We start from the raw sequence: 17,069 nt of genomic DNA, 5'->3' as shown, positions 1-17,069 counted from the left end.
AACATCGGGCTACTGTACGTTTGTTTGGGGTAACCTTGTTACATGGAGGAGTAAAAAACAAGGGATGGTTGCCAGAAGTAGTGCCGAAGCTAAATACAGGGCCATGAGCATTGGGATATGCGAAGAAATGTGGCTGGAAAAAGTCCTAATTGATCTTAACCAAAGTCATGATGGACCAATGAAACTCTATTGTGATAACAAGGCTGCTATAAGCATTGCCAACGACCTTGTTCAGCATGACAGAACGAAGCATGTAGAGATTGACAGACATTTTATCAAAGAAAGATTTGACAGTGGAAATATCTGTGTTCCCTATGTTCCTTCTAGTCAGCAGATTGCAGATGTACTCACAAAGGGCTATCACGACAACTCTTTGACCCATGTGTTAGCAAGTTGGGTCTCGTTAATATCTATGCTCCAACTTGAGAGGGAGTGTTGAAAATAGAATATTTGCTCTAGGGGCATTTTTGTCTTTTCATGTGTACCCTAGGGTTTCATCTTTTTCTATTTAAATTGTAGCCTCTGGGCATTATTCTGTATCACATTATTATAATAAAGTTCTCTACACCGTGGTTTTTCCTCCCTGTACTAGGGTTTTCCACATAACAAGTGTGTGCCATTTTCTCTTCTCTTTACTTTTCATCAGGCTGGTTGGGTGTTTTCTTCTCCTGCAAGTTATTTTCATTTTTGTCTCTTGCTTAGAGTTCTTGTTTCCTTTCTAAGACTTGTATTCAGCCATTTACTTGTCCGTTTAATTGACATACTATTTGAAGCATTCTGTTCTAGTTATTTTTGCTCTGCTTGTTCGGTATTTCTGAGTGCAGTGGATCGGATACCTAACAGACTATTAACTTATTATTAGATGAATTTCAGATTAGGAGTAGTGAGATTGTGGAAACTGGGGCACGCATCCATATACCTGTATCAGTTGCAGAGTTGAAGGTTTCTAGGAGATTTGACACTATTCCAAGTGGCACATTGTACCCAAACGCTGATGAAATCAAGTACTTGCAAAGGCTTGTCAAGTACAAGGCAAGTATTGAGTTTAACTTGCATTTTCATCTTTGCGTGCTGTTTGCATCAATTAATGAACCTCCCACCGTTTTGTCCATTGATATACAAGCAGTTGCTATATACTTGTTATGGAAAGATCCACAATAGGTGTACTCATTTTCTTATGTATTATCAAATACCTGAGTTGAGATTGATGGCTAATTAATTTCCTTCTCTCCATTGCTTCATTTTTACCCTGGCATATGATTTTTGTTGTATGCTAAAGGTGTTTTCATTTGTTTCTTAATTTTGAAAAATTCAGGATTCTGCTATTATCGTATTAAATAAACCCCCCAAACTACCAGTCAAGGTTTACCTCTTATTCTCCTTTACTTTTCTATCTTATTTCTGGTGGCGGGTGGGGTTGGAGGTAATAGTAAGTGCGCTGATATTTTGAAATGATCATGGTATTGTCAGGGGAATCTTCCAGTTCATAATAGTATGGATGCATTGGCGGCTGCAGCATTATCTTATGACTACGATGATGGACCCAAGTTGGTGAGCTTTTTTTTTTTCGCTACTTATGTAGATATTGCTATTAGAAGGACTCTATATTCAGAATGAAAACAACCAAGACATTGTTTGATAATCATTTGGTTTTTTAAAATTGAGCTTATAAACACTACTTCCACTTATTGATTTCCTTGTTTGGTTATCTACTTATCTACTTTTTAGGATTGTTTTAAAAAACCAATGTAAGGTTTGAAAACTAAAAAGTAATAACTGTAGTTTTTAAAAGCATAGTTCGTAAACGTAGTATATAAAAAAAAAAAACTGTAGTTTTTAAAAACATGCTTTTGTTTTTGGAATTTGACTAAGAATTCAAGTTTTTAGTTCGAAAAGATCAAAACCATAGTAAAGAAGTTGTGAAAAAACATGCATAATTTGATGGACATTTGTGGGAAGATGGGTTATGGTGCCACAGCCATGCGATTGCATTGTGATTCAATTGGAAGTGTTGGTAATGTACGATAAAAGTATTTGCTTTAAGTTGTAGCTATTTTGAGGCATTTGTCTCCTAGATGTGGGATAAATTTGGATGGATACAGCTCGTTTATATTTGTTGTGGATTTTTCTTCTTTTTGTATAGCCCAAAGGTTTGGTTTCATTGAAAACTTAATCCCAACTGAAAGAAGTTAAATTAAGTTTCCTTTATTTCAAGAAATTGTGTTTATTTCTTCAAAATAAGGACGTAGAAGTTACTATATTTTCTTGTTTTTTATCCTATGGTATCTTTGGTTTCCTTGTTCTGTCCTTAATGCTTTCCCTCTATCTATTCTTATGGATACACATCTAGGTTCACCGTTTGGATAGAGAGAGCAGCGGGATTCTCTTGATGGGGAGAACAAAGGAAAGTGTAGCCCATTTGCAATGGCTATTTAGCAATATAAGAAATGCAAGATCTGCATGTAAGGTGCTTAATGAAAACATACAGTTATTTTCAAGATGTCATTTGTCAATTACCTAGTAACTATGGCTAAGAAATGTTCTAATATTTCTAATTGTTCAAAGTTTACAATGTGCTTGACAACAACTTTAGGCTTGGGACGAGGCATGTAATGCAACATATCAAAAGTATTGGGCATTAGTAATTGGCTGTCCCAGAGAAAGAGAAGGCTTAATCTCTGCTCCTCTATCAAAGGTTCACTCTCCATCTCTCTTTCTCTCGGATCAATATTCATGATTCTCAGTCTTTTCCTGATAAATTGATAATTACTATACAATCATGTACCAGAGTTGTAATGGTCGGCAGTTGGTTTATGTGCGGTTATTGTTACTCTGCCTTTAGAACTTGAGAATACGGGTCAAACAAGTTTCTTGAGGATCGATTCATGTCGCTTTAATTGGGCTATAATTGATTGTAGGTGCTTCTTGACGATGGAAAGACCGAGAGGGTTGTCTTGGCAAACAAAACATCCTTGGAAGCTTCTCAGGAGGCAATCACTGAATATCGTGTTCTTGGTCCCACAATAAATGGTTGTTCATGGATTGAACTTTGTCCACATACTAGCCGAAAGCATCAGGTACTTCAAGTGCTCATTCAAATATATGCACGAAATTCTCAGGAATAAAATATCCTTTTAGTCCCGAAGTTTTGAGTCTAGCTCTCATTTGGTTCCTAAGATTTAAAATGTTACACTTTTATTTTTGAGTTTTGAATTTAATTTTCATTTGGTCATTAGATTTCGAAATGTTAGAATTTTTTTCTTTTTAACCTTTGAGTTTTAAGTTTAGTTTTGATTTGGTTGTTAAGTTTCAATATTTTACCCTTTTACTCTCAAGTTTTCACTAATGATGTCAACTTTTAGCTAATTAGTTTACAATTATCACGATGATTATAATAACGATGGAAAATTAATGAAAACTAATTTAACTATAATTAGTTTAATCTTTTTAAATTAATGACCGAAAGTAAGTATTTATTGAAAACTCAATGGTAGAACTCTTTGCTTAAAATGGATGAATAACAAATAATCGAACAAGATCGATGATTTCATAAATACAAAGTTGGGGGCAATGGATACGGAACAACTCATTCTATAATGATCAAAGCAACGAACCTCTGTTTTTTAAAGGGAAAAAAACTTAATGCAGCAATGATATTGATCAAGATAAAGCACCACTGCGGAGCGCTTGAGATTTCTTGGCTTTACTGGTTGCCACCTGGGTCTCAGGCTCTTTCTTGACAGGTTCTTCCTTTTCTGACAAAATAAGCTCGATGTGGCATGGAGATGACATATAGGGGTTAATTCTTCCGTGAGCACGGTATGTACGACGCCTTTGCTTTTGGGCTTGGTTCACCTGAATGTGGGATACGATGAGAGAATCAACGTCCAGCCCTTTCACTTCGGCGTTAATCTCAGCATTCTTGAGAAGATCTAGAATAAATTTTGCAGATTTAACAGGCCAGCGTCCTTGTCCATTCGAATGCCTATTTTTTGCCTGAGCAGTTCGTCCAGCACCTCCACAGAAACGTCGGAAGGGAATAGCCTGCTTGTGGGCGAGAACATCCTCCAATTATCTTTTTGCCTTGGCCAAGGGCAACTTTCTCAGGGGCATGAGCAGTCTCACGTGTATTCTTGAAATGGACTCTGAGGTCGGAGCCTCGCGCTTTGCATGCTGAGCAGAAATAAAAAAACAAGTATTAGATTACGCATTTCTAACAGCATAAGAACAAACTGCATAACGAAAAATCAATATGATATAAACAAGAATACAATAGGATAATAGTAAACTTACACTTGGTGGGGTTATCTGGCTCCCTTGAGTACTTAACCATGGCAGCTGATGCTAATTCTCCGCCAAACTTGAGTCCGGTTGTAAATATCGAAATCTAGGGACCCAATGGAATTAAATCTTAAAACTCATGAATAAAAATATAATATTTTGTAGCCTAGGAACCAAATGAAAATCAAATTAAAAACTGAAGGGTAAACTGTAACATAGAGACCAAAAGGAAAAAAGAGTTTTTTCCCCCTGAAATCCTAACTGTATGATCTTTAGTTTCTATCCTGTAAAACTGTTAGTCTGCATTCACCTGCTCTGATTCTTTATGGAGTGAAATATTCCTTCCTTTTCTATAGTAACTTCGTCTTATACACATGCACTGCCATCTTTCAGCTACGGATCCATTGTGCTGAAGCTCTGGGCACGCCCATTGTTGGTGACTATAAATACGGTTGGTTTGTACATCGGACGTGGAAACAAATGCCCCGGGTTGACGTTGAGCCAATAAGTGGGAAGCCGTACAAGTTGCGCAGGCCAGCAGGGTTGGATGTGCAGAAGGGGAGTGTATTATCCAAGGTGCCCTTATTACATCTTCACTGCAGAGAGCTTGTTCTTCCCAATTTTGCTAAGTTCGTTCATGTTTTGGATGATAAAAGGCCGATCAGCCACCACCCGGTATCCAGCTTGAACTCTGATCTCTTACGTTTTGTAGCAAGAATGCCTTCCCATATGAGAATCAGCTGGAATTTGATGTCTTCCTATTTAGTATGAGTAACTTGAGTTTTCATAAGTTGATTTAGGGAGATAAACATGATTGTAATAGGAGCATTTTTTTTTCTTTTTTTTTTTTAAAAAAAATATATATATGTGGGTTGGGAAAACCAGGAGAAATCAATTCTCTGATTTAGAGATGGATAGTACAAATATTATGTCAATTGAGTTATGTTTTTATTTTGACTATTAGTTTTAGGTTTAACTATAAAAAATCAATTTATATCTTAACTTTAAAAGCTTTAAACTAATTATTGTATCAATTCAAACTCCTAAATTTCATTTGTGAATCAATTTTACATGTATATAAGACTTCATATGCAGAGAAATGCACAAGTTGAATAGATGGTAGCTGAGTTTTTCATTAAATTGAAACTGACTCTTCATCACTAGCATTTCTTTATTTTTCTTTACTTTTTTATAAGTACATTTTCTTTACTTTATTCTTATAAAGAATGATGTGCAATATATATTACACTAAAATAGATGTCCTTCCGTCTTGTCTTCATGTGTCTCTATACATGTTGATCATTTTTTTTACGACTACACATTATTAGTGTCCATATAAGTTCACCTCTTGCCAAATTACCTATAAATAGGGGCATTTGATGGGTTTATATGGGTGTGTAAATATTGATGAGAAATCCCAACATTTTGGAGAGAAATTAGAGATTTCATAATTTCCTTATTTTCTTTACTTTCTTTAAGTTATTTATTTATATTGTTTTAATATTATAATTTTTTGGTATTTGTGCTCCGTTGTGCTTTTCAATTTTACAACACGTTATCAACACGAGCTCTTATCATTTTTTCTGTTAAATGTAGGTTCTAAAGGTATGTCGGTTTTTCTCAATTCGTTATAATTAATAAATTAAAGATTAAAAAACACTTTTGGTCCCTAAACTTTTATGAAGGTAACAATTTAGTCTCTAAACTTTGGTTGGTAACGTTTTAGGCCTTGTACTTTTAGTTTTGTAACAATTTAATTCTTGAACTTTGGTATGTAACAATTTAATCCTCGTACTTTCAAATTTGTAACAATTTAGCCCCTAATGTAGAAAAATTATCACAATTTGATGTTAGTTTTTATTATTTTATGATCTAGAATTTGTATTTTATAAAAATATCGAGTCTTTAATTAGTTTACCGGTTTATTTATGTGATATATCTCTCTAAATCTCAACATTAATTTCTACAATAGGGACCAAATTGTTACACATTCGAAAGTATAAGGATTAAATTGTTACATAGTAAAATTTAGGGACTAAATTGTTACAAAATTAAAAGCTTAAGGTTTAAATCGTTACAAACAAAAGTTTAGGGATTAAATTGTTACTTTTACGAAAGTTTAGGGATTAAAAGTGATTTTTAACCTAAATTAAATATTGTTTTACATATTTCATATATATTAAATTTTTAGTATGAATATAATATTTTGTAATAGTGTTACTATGAAAAATATTATAAAATTAGAATTTATAACATTTGATATTAATAAAAATAATTAGTCATTAGTGTTTGATACCACAATACACCTGGATGTCATAAAAATGTAATCATCAGAAAACCTTTTTCTTCTTAAAACTCGTTGTAAATGGATGACTTGAGGCTCATAAATTTTAAATCAACATGTTAGAGAAGATATTTTTCTACATTTCGGATATACTCCTACAATAGCAATGTTGAGATAAATATTTTAAAAATATTTTGCACTCATCTAATGTTTTCTCGTGGCTGAATGAAATAACGGGTTATTGATTAAAAATTTATGAATCTTAGCCAACTAGAGCAACAACATTCTCTAAAGTGAATGTTGTGAATTTTAATAATCTTGGATTAAAAATCATGAATCTCAACCAACGAAAACAATACCATTCCCTGAAGTGAATGCTGTGAACATTCCCTAAAGTGAATATAGTGAATTTTAATAATCTTGGATTAAAAATCATGAATCTCAACCAGCGAAAACAATATCATTCCCTGAAGTGAATGCTGTGAATTTTAATAATTGTGGTCATGGTCGAGGTTGTGACCATGGCATGAGAAGAAATTATTATTATTTTTGTGATAGTTGTTCTAATCATTGAAATTTCAAAAGAACTATACAAAATGATGATCACAAAGGAAAAGTTCCACAAGATAAAAGTTAAAAAAGTGTTGAAAATAAATGTTTCTGATACGGAATGACTGGGCATTGGTCGTGTACCTATCGTACGTCAAAATACTTAGTTGATCTCTATCAAGCCTCCTTCAAGGAAAAAAGGAAAAATGTGGAAGCAAATTTTACATATCAGGATAATGAGATATTTGACCTATCCAATATAACAGATTTGGATGTGACATATTTTTTCAAATCTTCTGAAGAGAAAATTGACACAATTGATGACATAACAAGAGTTTCTTTTGATTTTGAGAATATTTAGTATTAATGTTGTCTTTTCTCTTTTCATGTTTTTTTCTTGGTTAACGTTAATTTTTGTATATTCCAAGTGTTGTTTTTCTTATTATAATTATTTTCTTTTAATGAAGAAATATGGATCATTTCCATACGTTGGATGATTAAATAATGAGTAAAGAATATCTATTTCTGGTAGATAGTGTAACTATGCATACAATGTTTACAAGTAGAAAATATATTTCCAAACTGACAATGTTGGAAACAAAAGTCAATACAATATCAGGTTCTGCAAACCTAATTGAGAGGTTTGAAAAAGCAAATATTATTTTGTCAAGAGGAAAAAAATTTACAATTGACAATGCATTGTTCTTTAGTCAATTAAAGAGAAATCTACTTAGTTTTAACGATATACGTTGCAATGCTTATCATTTTGAGACTGATAGAAAGAATAATATAGAGTATCTTTATATCATCTTTACTGTTTCATATGAAAAACATATACTGGAAGAGTTGTCTGTTTTATCTTATGGATTATATTATATGTTGGGGTTGATGCCCTAAAGTCTCGTGTCCTGTAGTTTGTAAACAGTATATACGAACACCAGTGATTGTTAATATATGATATTTACTTCACATCTTGTTGTTTTGCTCGGTTATTTATTTTATTTGCTTTACCACAAACCAATAAACATAAAATCCCTGGTTATCTGTATGTGGCTCAAGCATGTATGCGGTGACATACAAGTGGATCATGTCTTAAGTGATAACCAAAATGGTCTGTAGTATATGGATATAGGAGGGAAACTTTATCCTAGTAATGCTACGGACGCGGCCCGCTTTGTGGAATAGTCACAAGTGTTGTGACTTGCCACAGATGGTCTGATCCTGATCATTCGTGTTGGGGACATATGAGCGGGGGAGTCCTATACAAAGAGTTTGTATAAGATTTGACCACAACATTCGTTATATAATATCGTTCATGACAGAGATTTTACTTCACTAAGATGACCATAGGTAACATGACCTTAATTCTGAGTGAGTTGAGAGCTCCTGCCATTGATGACGGTTCTTTGATTTGTATGGGTGCAAGTGGCCAAGTCGCCGATTCAAACCTACCATTTTGGGGATTCGTCTGATTTGGGAGCTGGGAACTCAGCTACACAAGATGGAATTCACTTCTTCCCTGTGGTAGGGATAAGTAGATAGATGGCTCCCTTAAGGGCTAATTTCGTAGCTTGAACGATGTATCGCCACACGCCTTCTCTTGGCTTGAGAGGTGTTCACACATAGTTGGACTATGTTGTATTGTTCATTAGAGGAATCAGTGGTACTTAAGGACTGAGATGTAACTATAAGGGCAAAACGGTAAATTGGCCCAACTGTACTTATGAGCATCTGTGAAGCGTCATCGTACTCATGATTAGTTATATCGAATGAACATAGAAATATATATGTGGAAAGAAAGTTCAGCTATTGGTATTTAGTGGAATCACTGACAGTTAACAGATGGTGAATCTCGTGGCTAAAGAGTTTAGTCAGCTCTTCACGTACCATTGGAGCTTCGAGCCACGGGTCCATTAGGTTACCTGGGTAGCTTGGATAAAGTCGATAACCAATGTTTCGGTTAATTTTAAATGTTCAAATTGGCCAGATGAAGTTCAATTATATATGTTATAATTGGACTGGTTAATTATATATGATATAATTGGCTAAATGTATAAGATACATTATTTGGAGGAAATTAGATATAAATATGATTTATATCAAGTAGAGGAAAAAGTACTATAGTAGATATATGATATCAAACTATAGGATATAAATATAATATNTATATGATATCAAACTATAGGATATAAATATAATATAATTATATTTATTAATTAAATTAATTGATTAATTATTTGATAATTAAACGATTAATCCACGTTCGGAAGTGGGAAGTGGGGCTGCGAAGGTTATGGTAACCGGCAGGTTAAAGCTATGAAAATCGTCATTTTATTATTCAATCGTGCATTCATATCGCTCGCACCCAAAAGATCCGTGAAAGAGCGATCGCGAGAGCCTATACGATAGAAGCTCGTTTGTCTAAACGATCGTCTAGTTCACGCGTTCTTTAAACGATCGCATACATCTTTTCTAAACGATCGTTCAGTTTTTTCTAAATGATCGTGTAACTCTACTATACGATAAGCATTTTTGCTATACGATAGTAGAGTTCATCTCCCACTTGCTTATCGTCTACATGATGTCTTCTCCTCCGTCCTCTACCAAACTACCACAGCTTACTCTTTGGGTTTTTGACGCCGAGGATACTCGGGTTTCTCTTGTGGTGGTTTCGTCCCCGCGACATTGTTTGTGTACGTTCGGATCATGTTATTGTAGTTGACAGACTCGCCGGGTGCTGGTAGATCGGTGGGAGGTTTTCCGCTGTTTTGGGTTTACACATACGAAGACAGTCTTCATTTGGTATGAACCATTTCCTTGTTAATGTTTGTGAGCATGCCGATTATGAGTTTAATATGCATAACTGTTTGTATGGAATGTATATCGTTTATGTTTTGGTCACTGTGAAATCGGAGCGATCTAAGCCCGCTCATGGAAAGTTCAAAATGTTAAATCATGTATGCTTAGGCTCCAAATAACAACATCATATCATTTTCTAGATATAAAGATAGTGTTATGATCAACTTGAAACTTAAAAGAATTTTATAATGTTTATCTCTAACGAATTATGACATGTTCGTTATAAAATTACTCTCAACAATTTTAGAGAATTGTAAAACAAATATATTCTGCAAAATTGACGAGATCTTAACAAAAGTGAAGACAATATGTACACACATTTGAATGGGCATAGTTTGTACGAGAGGATGTGAAATAATAATTTAAATAAATATAAAAGATAAAATAAAATGAGAAGATTACCGTCGGCGGCGGTGGCTGAACGAAACGAGGAGACGATAGTGGCGGCGGACAGTTGATTACAGCTGCTGACCAAAGGGAGGAGCGGCAGCGGCAGAAAAATGGGGGAAAATGGGAGATGGTGGGAGAGGAATTGGGGGAGGGCGAATGACGGCGGGAAAAAAAGGGGAAAATGGTAGAGGGAGGGAGAGGAGAGGCGGCGCGGTGAAGGGTGACAGCGGTAGTAAAAGGATGGGAAAATAGGGAAAGGGAGAGAGAATAGTGGAGAAGAATGAGGAAAATGGGAGAAAGAGCGGCGGTGAGGGGAAAATTAGAGAGGGAGAGGCAGAAGAAAGGTGGAAGATGAGGAAGAAGTTGAGGCGGCGCCAGTAGGGTTAGGGTTTTGGAAAATGGGGGAAAAAATGGAGGAGATGGGGAAGGAGGGGTCTGGTTAACAAACGATGTCGGGAGTTCCCGACGCCAAACCAGACCCCTTTCTCGACGTCGTCCGACGAGTGTCGAGAGAGCCGTCGGGAGTTCCCGACGCCTATTTTTAATCGTCGAGAGTTCTTGGGGAACTTCCGACGATACTTTACGGCATCGAAAGTTCCCCGGACTTTATGGCATCGGAAGAGCGGTCTCTCCTGACGACCCAACTCCCGACGCTCTATTTGGGCGTCGAGAAAACTCATTTTTCTTGTAGTGTAATGATCGAACATAGGTTACTTTATAATTGTTATAAATGCCTCGTTATGCGCAATATTTTTTAGTTGTTTCTTTTTAAGAGTTAAAGAGAAATTAGAACTAAAAGAAATAAGAAAGACATGCATGCTAACTTAGGTTTAATTCATGTTTTAAAATGTTTAAAACTTGGATCACATAGATCTAAGATCACGGTTCTAATATAATTAGCAACCTTAAGGCTTTAATCTTTTAATTATTTTAATAGAATTAAATTGGCTATTAAAAGATTAAAGTGTAGCAAATCTATCTATAAAGGACCTTTTGTCTAAGGCGGGTTCTGTCTAGGCTGGGGTATTTAAGTTGACGGAAACGTAACACCTCTACCTGAAAACTTACTTGGAAAGGTGAATTAGATAAATTTGATGCATGCATGCAAGTGAAGGACAGACCATTAAAGTGTTTAAATGTGACTACTTGAACTTGTTTATATTTCATAAATAAACGTTGTTTATGAGCAGGCTTTAAAAAGACCACTTAGACTAAAATCAGTAGCCAGATTGTCTAGGTTAATGAATCCCTAGGTAGAACATTCAGCGAGAGATACTTGGGGCATAAGATGCTTCACTTAAACTTTTCACTTTTCTCCTAAAGTCCACACCGTAAGATCTATCCTCGGCCTCGCGACACCTTTGGCGTGTCCCCCTAATAGATGGTGTTTGGGTAGGTCAATATCAAGGTGGATGGAGAGACTGTTGATAGTAAGTGGGAGCCGGAAGTGCGACAATATATCCCTCGGTCTCCCTCGTTAGGTTGAATAAAGTTACTGCGCATCGCCTCGAGGCACCCTAGGAGTGTCCCCCTAAAGGATGGCAGTTTTTCGTGTTTCTTTATTTGATCTCCTGTAAGAGGATAAGGTAACTTAGTCTCAAGAGGATAAGGTAACTTAGTCTTTTATCCTAATCTGTCTTTTCCCTACGGTAAACGTATTAGGGCGGAACTCTGGCACAAAAAATGAGGTGTTACACTTACACGAAATAGTTAAAGGTTAACGATTCTAGACCAAAAAATGGTGGCTGTTAGGTTTAGTTCCAAGAGTTGGTTCTGCCTAATGTTTGAGAATGTCTCATCCTAGTGAAGGGGCAACTGATCACCCTACTGGTGGCGTTTGTCTTGACTCACTAGGGCATCATTGCAAAATAGAAGTCTATAACTTAGGGTACTTGAATCTATTTTGCAAAACTAATTGGTTTAAAAGTGGTTTAGCAAAATCTAATCAAGATTTGTTTGTATTTTCAGCAACTTTTTCAAATGGCTACAACCACCTTATCGTTGTTAAGCGCTGAAAAATTAACTGGCGACAAATTTTCAACATGGAAACATATGATCACAACGATTCTAATCATCGAGGATCTCATGTTCGCTCTCACAAAGGCTTGTCCTCCTATTCCAACTCCAAATGTCGCTCGAAATGTTCGGGAGGCATACGAGCGATGGACAAGGGCGAATGAGAAGGCATGGGCCTATATCTTGGCAAGTCTTTCTAACATCTTGACCAAAAAACATGAGCCTATGATCTCAGCCCGTGAGATCATGGAGTCCCTGCGGAAGATGTTTGGACAATCGTCTGAACAACTTATGCATGAGGCTCTTAAATACATATTCAACTCCAAAATGCAAGAAGGCACCTCTGTTCGTGAACATGTGCTAAACATGATGGTCCACTTCAATGTGGCGGAGTTGAATGGGTCTATTATCAATGAGGGCAGTCAGATTAGCATAATTCTGCATTCTTTGCCGGAGAGATTCCTACACTTTGTTAGCAATGTGATTCTTACCAAAGTGAAATATAACCTTACAACTCTCCTCATCGAGTTACAGACATACCATTCTTTACTGAAAAGTAAGGAGATGCAAAAGAATGAGGCAAATATTGCTTCATCCTCGAGGACGTTCCATAGAAGTTCAACCTCAGGAACGAAGTCTGCACCTTCTACTTCTAATTCTGCAAAGGGGAAGTAGAAGAAGGGTGGTAGGGGAAAAGGGAAGGCACCTGCTAACCCACCGTTTTGTCGCCCCGAGGAAGCGTCCATCAGTTGCTAAGGGAAAGTGTTTCTATTGCAACCAAGGTGGACATTGGAAGAAGAACTATCATTGATATCTGAAGGAGAAGAAAGCAGCCAAGGCTAAGGCCAAGGCGGATAAAGGTAAATGTGATTTACTTGTGCTCGAAACTTGCTTAGTGGAGAATGATGATTCAGCCTGGATAATTGATTCAGGTGCCACTAACAATGTTTGTTCTTCTTTTCAGGAGATTAGATCTTGGCGACAGCTGGAGGCTGGTGAGATGACAATGCGAGTAGATACCGGGCACGTCGTCTCAGTTGTGGCAGTGGGAGGACTCTAGTTGACTTTACAGAATAGGTTTCTAATTTTAAATGATGTATATATTGTTCCTGAACTAAAAAGGAACCTTATTTCTGTAAAGTGCTTATTGCAATGTAAATACACTGTTTCTTTCAATTTGAGTAAAGTGTTTATTTATAAAGATGGTGTCTTTATTTGCACAGCAAATATGGAATCGAATTTATATGTGCTAAGGCCATTAGCCATTAATTCCCTCCATAATACTGAAACGTTCAGAACTGTCCTAACTCAATCAAAACATCAACGAATTTCTCCAAAAGAAAATGCCCAACTTTGGCATCTACGTTTAGGGCATATCAATCTCAATAGGATTGAGAGATTGGTGAAGAATAGATTTCTAAGTGAGTTAGAAGAAAATTCTTTACCTGTGTGCGAATCTTGCCTTGAGGGTAAGATGACTAAACGACCTTTTACTGGAAAAGGTTTTAGAGCCAGCCAATGAGCTGCTTTGAGTTAGTACATTCTGACCTTGTGAGGTCCTTATGAAATGTTGAGCCAGCGAACAAAGTGGGATGAGTATTTCAGTTTTTACTGATGAATTACTCCTAAAGTGATGGTATGTGTTATATCTTTGCAACCGAATGTCTAGAATCCCTTTGAAAAGTTCAAAAGAGTTCAAGAGCTTAAAGTGAAACACATTGCATAGACAGATTAAAAAACTTCGATCAGATCGATCGGTGGAGAGATTTTTGGGACATCCGCATTCCGAGGGCACTTATTTGCTATAGAACTGGAATACGTTTTCCACTCTCAGTGTCGAAGTTAACTCTTAGCAGAAGATGAGTTTGTTAGCGAAGAGGAGAAATGGGCCTTGTAGGGAAATGGTTCGGTTCGATATGAGTTACCTTCTCTTACTGGACTCGTTTTGGGAGTTTCGTACGTTGGAGGCTAGATGTACTAACTACAACTGTGTTCCCTCAAGAGTGTTCATAACACTCCTGCTGGGATTAGTAGAATGAGGCGGTAAAAGCTAGTTTATGTTCATTTTCGATTTGGGATTGCCGTGCGTGACACATTGTGTCTTGAGGCTAATCCTAGAGTTGGATACTACGGTCAAGGTTATATTGCCGTGCTTTTTAGTAGGCTACCCCAAAGGTACACGAGAGTGGTTATTTTAATAATCCAATAGAAAGAAATAGAGGTGTTTGTCTATTCTTTTATTCCACTATTCTATTAACCACATGTATTGTTATATATCAACAATAGATGTGGTAAAAGATCCATATAGGAAGCACAGTCTACGAGCCAAAAGTCTGTTGCGTGAGCTTCCAATGAAATACTGAAAAACTTCAAAAGAAGTTGTATGTTGAAGAGACCTTGGCTTATACCCAAACAATCCAACTAAAGAGTTGTTATGGATCAAAGTTACAAACTCTACCAAGTTCATATAAAAGGGAGTACTGGGTGATTCCAAGTCGAAGCTCTAATGCTCTGAAATGAGGTGAAACCCAATAGAAAGATAGTTTTGGTAGTGAAGAGAGGGTTGGAAAAAACCCGAATCAGTCCCCGTATATGGCACTAGTGTCTCTCCGTCCTTATTTCTGAGTAGTTCAACACAAATATAGCTTCCCTCGATTACGAGACTTACATTTCACTTAATTGGGTGAAAATCAGATATAGCCGAACGGAGTTTAGAAAGCTATACCACCCAACTTTGACTTATCTGAAATGTAGAATGGTGTGAGGCGTTAAATGGTGATAGACTGGTGCATTAGTATCATATGTCGAAAAGAGGCAAAAATTCCTTTGATCAATGAGTCGGTGAATGTGGTTAAGATTTCTCCCGGTACGAGCTATATGTGTGCCTATAACCCCCACATGTGGATATACCATAAAATTGTCTTCCCCAGTATGGGATCTTGTAGAATCAGTCCGTAAAATGGAGGGTTCCCGTAGGGGCCGAATGGGAACAGTAACTACCACCAAGATGGAATTTACTCCTTTCTCGTCTTAGGGTAAGTAGATGAATTTACTCCATTTTATACACCTCCGATTCATAGGTCCTTAAACAATTTTTGAGGCCTTTCACCCTCTAAGTGTGCAGCTTGTGTAACATCTGGAGAGGTCGTAGCCCTTAAAGAGCGTGTACTATAGTACACCGGTGGACCGTTGGCACGGTTAAGTGGCTGTTTATGGGAAGGATGTAAATGAATCTTTCAAAAGGCCCGCGTGCCGTAAAAATATAATTTGAGTTTGAAACGCGTCAATTGTGTTACGAGCTATAAAACTCTCCCAGGGTGAGTGAGAGAAGGGTTGGACTTTACTGTTATGAAGAATTGACCTCTTTCTCGCTTATATCTCTTAGACATTGCCCAGAAAATGAGTTAAAATAATCGTATAGTGTGGTGAAGAGAATTCTGGGCTGTGAGTAACTCCTTTCCTGTTAGTTCTCAGTGTAGAGCTAAGAATATTTTACACTATTAAAATTAGTAAGTGTATGATTACATAGTATAAACCTTAAAAAAGAGGTTGTAATGAAAATGTTACATAACGTCAAGCAGAATCACTCCTTTAGAGTCTCCTGTAAAACATCGTGGACTAGGTTCTCTTTGATTAGGGCCCGCTTGACCAGTTCTTATTAAGGTGTTTGAATAGATCACCAGAATAAAGATTAATAATTTTACCGGTTAATTTTGAAGGTGTAGTTCAATTATTCAGAATTCACCATACCAAGAATAAAAATTGATAGGAGTAATAAAAGTGATGTCAAATAAATAAAGTATGTTATAGCAGATAATAGATACTATTTTAATATAGTATATAGTACATTATAAATGTATGATTTTTTAATTAGAGTGAACTGATAAAATCAAGTTATGAGTGACCGGATGACAAATAATGTTACCTAATGTTGGAACAATTCGATGTATTCTCATAAATATTGTTATTTATGATTAATGGAAGATTCATACCATGTAAAACTTTCAATGTCTCCATTTTTTCTAAAAATGAAATGACTGAATTTCACCCTTGTGTCTATAGAGAATACCAATGTTCCCAGTGTCTTACTTAGTGTTGTATATAAAGAGTATTCCGAAAATATAATTATAGGTTATAAGACCCCTACCCTCGATGTAAGTGAGGTTGATAATTGGTGTGAATAAGATTCAAGTATTTAAAATGAGTGTACTTGTGAATGAAATTCATGATAAAATTATGCAATTGATTTATGAAAATAGTGAGATTCATTTGCTAAAAAAACGTACTAGGTTAAGCCCCTTGCAAATGTCAGTGAATGTGAAAAGATATTGGTAGTAGTTAAAGAGCCCTTCCAATAGTGTTTATTTCATTTAAGATGGATAATAGGCAGATTAATACATTTTTGATATATGATTCAAATGTGACATTCTTAGTAAAAGTATAATGATCCGACTTATATTTAATGATATAAACAGTGGTTGGAAATAATTAAAAAATTACCTATTGTCTACTGTATCATATTAAATTAAAAATAAGATTTAATTTAATATTACAAATTCAAATATAAAAGTTAACTACTGAAGATACTTGACATGAGCGAGATCCTTTGAGCGGAAGCAGATTCGTTCCAAATCCAATTAATCTATTGAATCACAAACCTTTGCGCAGTGTATATCCACAAATACAAAGA

General features: G+C 36.0%; 1 protein-coding gene and 1 pseudogene across 1 annotated transcript in view; one reads left to right on the top strand and one right to left on the bottom strand.

Annotated features, from left to right (window-relative positions):
• LOC120075704 (RNA pseudouridine synthase 3, mitochondrial) overlaps positions 1 to 5,224 on the top strand; it is a 12,574-nt gene extending 7,350 nt beyond the window's left edge. Inside the window, 7 exon segments of the mRNA XM_039029321.1 lie at positions 874 to 1,032; positions 1,316 to 1,363; positions 1,471 to 1,551; positions 2,351 to 2,467; positions 2,594 to 2,695; positions 2,919 to 3,077; positions 4,675 to 5,224. Of these exon segments, the coding sequence (XP_038885249.1) occupies positions 874 to 1,032; positions 1,316 to 1,363; positions 1,471 to 1,551; positions 2,351 to 2,467; positions 2,594 to 2,695; positions 2,919 to 3,077; positions 4,675 to 5,052 (1,044 nt within the window). The 3' untranslated portion in view covers positions 5,053 to 5,224.
• On the bottom strand, positions 3,629 to 4,649 carry LOC120075706 (annotated as a pseudogene).
• Positions 5,225 to 17,069: the final 11,845 nt, after the last annotated feature.

This window comes from Benincasa hispida, chromosome 4, assembly GCF_009727055.1.
Source record: "Benincasa hispida cultivar B227 chromosome 4, ASM972705v1, whole genome shotgun sequence".
In the NCBI taxonomy this organism is placed as follows: Eukaryota; Viridiplantae; Streptophyta; class Magnoliopsida; order Cucurbitales; family Cucurbitaceae; genus Benincasa; species Benincasa hispida.
Note: the sequence above shows the minus strand (reverse complement) of the source record. Positions and strands in the feature narration are given on the sequence as shown.